The sequence below is a fragment of the Octodon degus genome, unplaced genomic scaffold (assembly GCF_000260255.1).
Source record: "Octodon degus isolate 3935 unplaced genomic scaffold, OctDeg1.0 scaffold00401, whole genome shotgun sequence".
NCBI lineage: Eukaryota > Metazoa > Chordata > Mammalia > Rodentia > Octodontidae > Octodon > Octodon degus.
In genome coordinates, this window is record NW_004524977.1 from 375,125 (window position 1) to 376,833 (window position 1,709).

General features: G+C 36.3%; 1 protein-coding gene across 1 annotated transcript in view; it reads left to right on the plus strand.

Moving 5' to 3' along the window:
• The first annotated feature begins 474 nt into the window (after positions 1–474).
• The window catches only part of LOC101592169 (E3 ubiquitin-protein ligase RLIM-like), a 46,592-nt gene continuing 45,357 nt past the window's right edge, over positions 475–1,709 (plus strand). Inside the window, exon 1 of the mRNA XM_004648397.2 lies at positions 475–700. Within this exon, the coding sequence (XP_004648454.2) occupies positions 475–700 (226 nt within the window). The remainder of the gene's footprint in view (positions 701–1,709) is intronic.

Genomic DNA, 1,709 nt, shown 5'->3' on the forward strand with positions numbered 1-1,709 from the left:
CCAAACTGAGATCAAATTTGTGATCCTCCTGGCTCCTAATCCAGGGAATACTGGAAATATAGGTGTCCACCACCACACCTGGATCATAGCATACCATGGATTTTTTTTTTTTTTTTTGTACCTGGATGAGAAACTCAGGTTTGAACTTTCACTTGCTTGAATTACGATGTTGAGCTGCATCTCAGGCCAAATCTCCTGGTTTTGAGTGAAGAGTAACTTGAACATTACCTAACAATTTAACATTATGTAACATCACTACTTAACAATGTAGCATAAAGACTGCTAGGTAACCCAGCATGCCCTGTTTCAGGGGCATGGCTAAACAGAGGGACTTTCCCTGGTCCAGTTGAAGAGGTCTTAGGGGGAGGCTTAGGCATGCCCCATAGGCAGAAGAAGGAAATAAAGAAAAAGGAAACCTAGTCGTGTTTTTAACACTGTCTGCACAGCGAGGCAAGTTCTCATCAATCCATCAAGATGGAAACCTCGGCGTGTATCCCCGAAGAGGTTGAATCTGCGTTCTCACCCACAAGAGAAGCCCACCAACTCACAGCGGAAGATGCTCACTATGGATCTGTGCAAGATCTGACTGAAGATCACAGGCTTATGAGGGATAGCAGTTTCCCACAACTCAGAGGTGAGGCTAAAGAAGAAGAGTGGTTAGAAAGACAGAACACCACAGGGGACATGCCACAGGAGCCAGGTAAAAATAAACTCTTTCACTTTAAGGGGAAAGTGAACGGGATGGATTAAAAGTCGTAATAATACAGTCAAAGGTTATATAGAAGTAGCTCAAAATATTTTCATTCTATTGAAAAGAGAACTGAGTTGATCTCTGGTAAGGTATCAAGAAATTTTATCCTGATTTCTATTTGCATAGGTTAATTGCTAAGCGTGAGGAATGGTCTTGGTCAGTTTTCCTATAGTTGGGTACAGTTCCTGTCACCTACAATTTAAAGGAGAGAGGTTTAATATGGCTTATGTTTTTGAAGCATTCAGTACATAGTCATCACCTTTAAGGCAGCAATAGAGAATCTCCTATTGAATGTCTCCTTTCTTGTTATAACAAAAAGCTTGCTTTTTTTCTTTCTAATTACAACTTCTTTTTGAGGAAATAAATATGGCTTCAAATGCAGTTATAAGAAACAAGGCACAGTGTTGTTAATCTCTTACAGTTTCCTCAAATGATAAAATTTTGCAAAACTTTAGAATAGTGTCAAAAACAGAACATTTTCATTGTTGAACTGTTTGCTATATTGGTCCACACATTTTAATGTGTAAAAATTCATGACTATAAAAGTCATTTCCTTATAACACATTAAATTGCTGCAGGGTGTTGAGTGATAGTCGTTTTCAGTTCTAACATTGGTGATTTGTGTTTCTCTTTATTTTTCAGTTTTGTTGATATTTTGTCAACTTTATTAAAATTTTTACAGGTGTTGAAGGTTGTTTCATATCTCCACTGATTTTGTTTTAGACATTACAAAATTCTTGTTTTCATTATTTATGTTTTATACTAATATTTGGATCACTTTGGTAATGTTTATATGACTACTTTCCTTACTTAGACATTAATTTTTCCTTTTCTGAGATACCACTGAGGTCTGTTGTGTTTAATTTTCTTATTCAGAAAATTTCCTGTTTTCTTTGTTTGTTTTCCACTTTAAGGCAATTATGATCTGATAACTTCTTCCATATGATTTCCATTATAT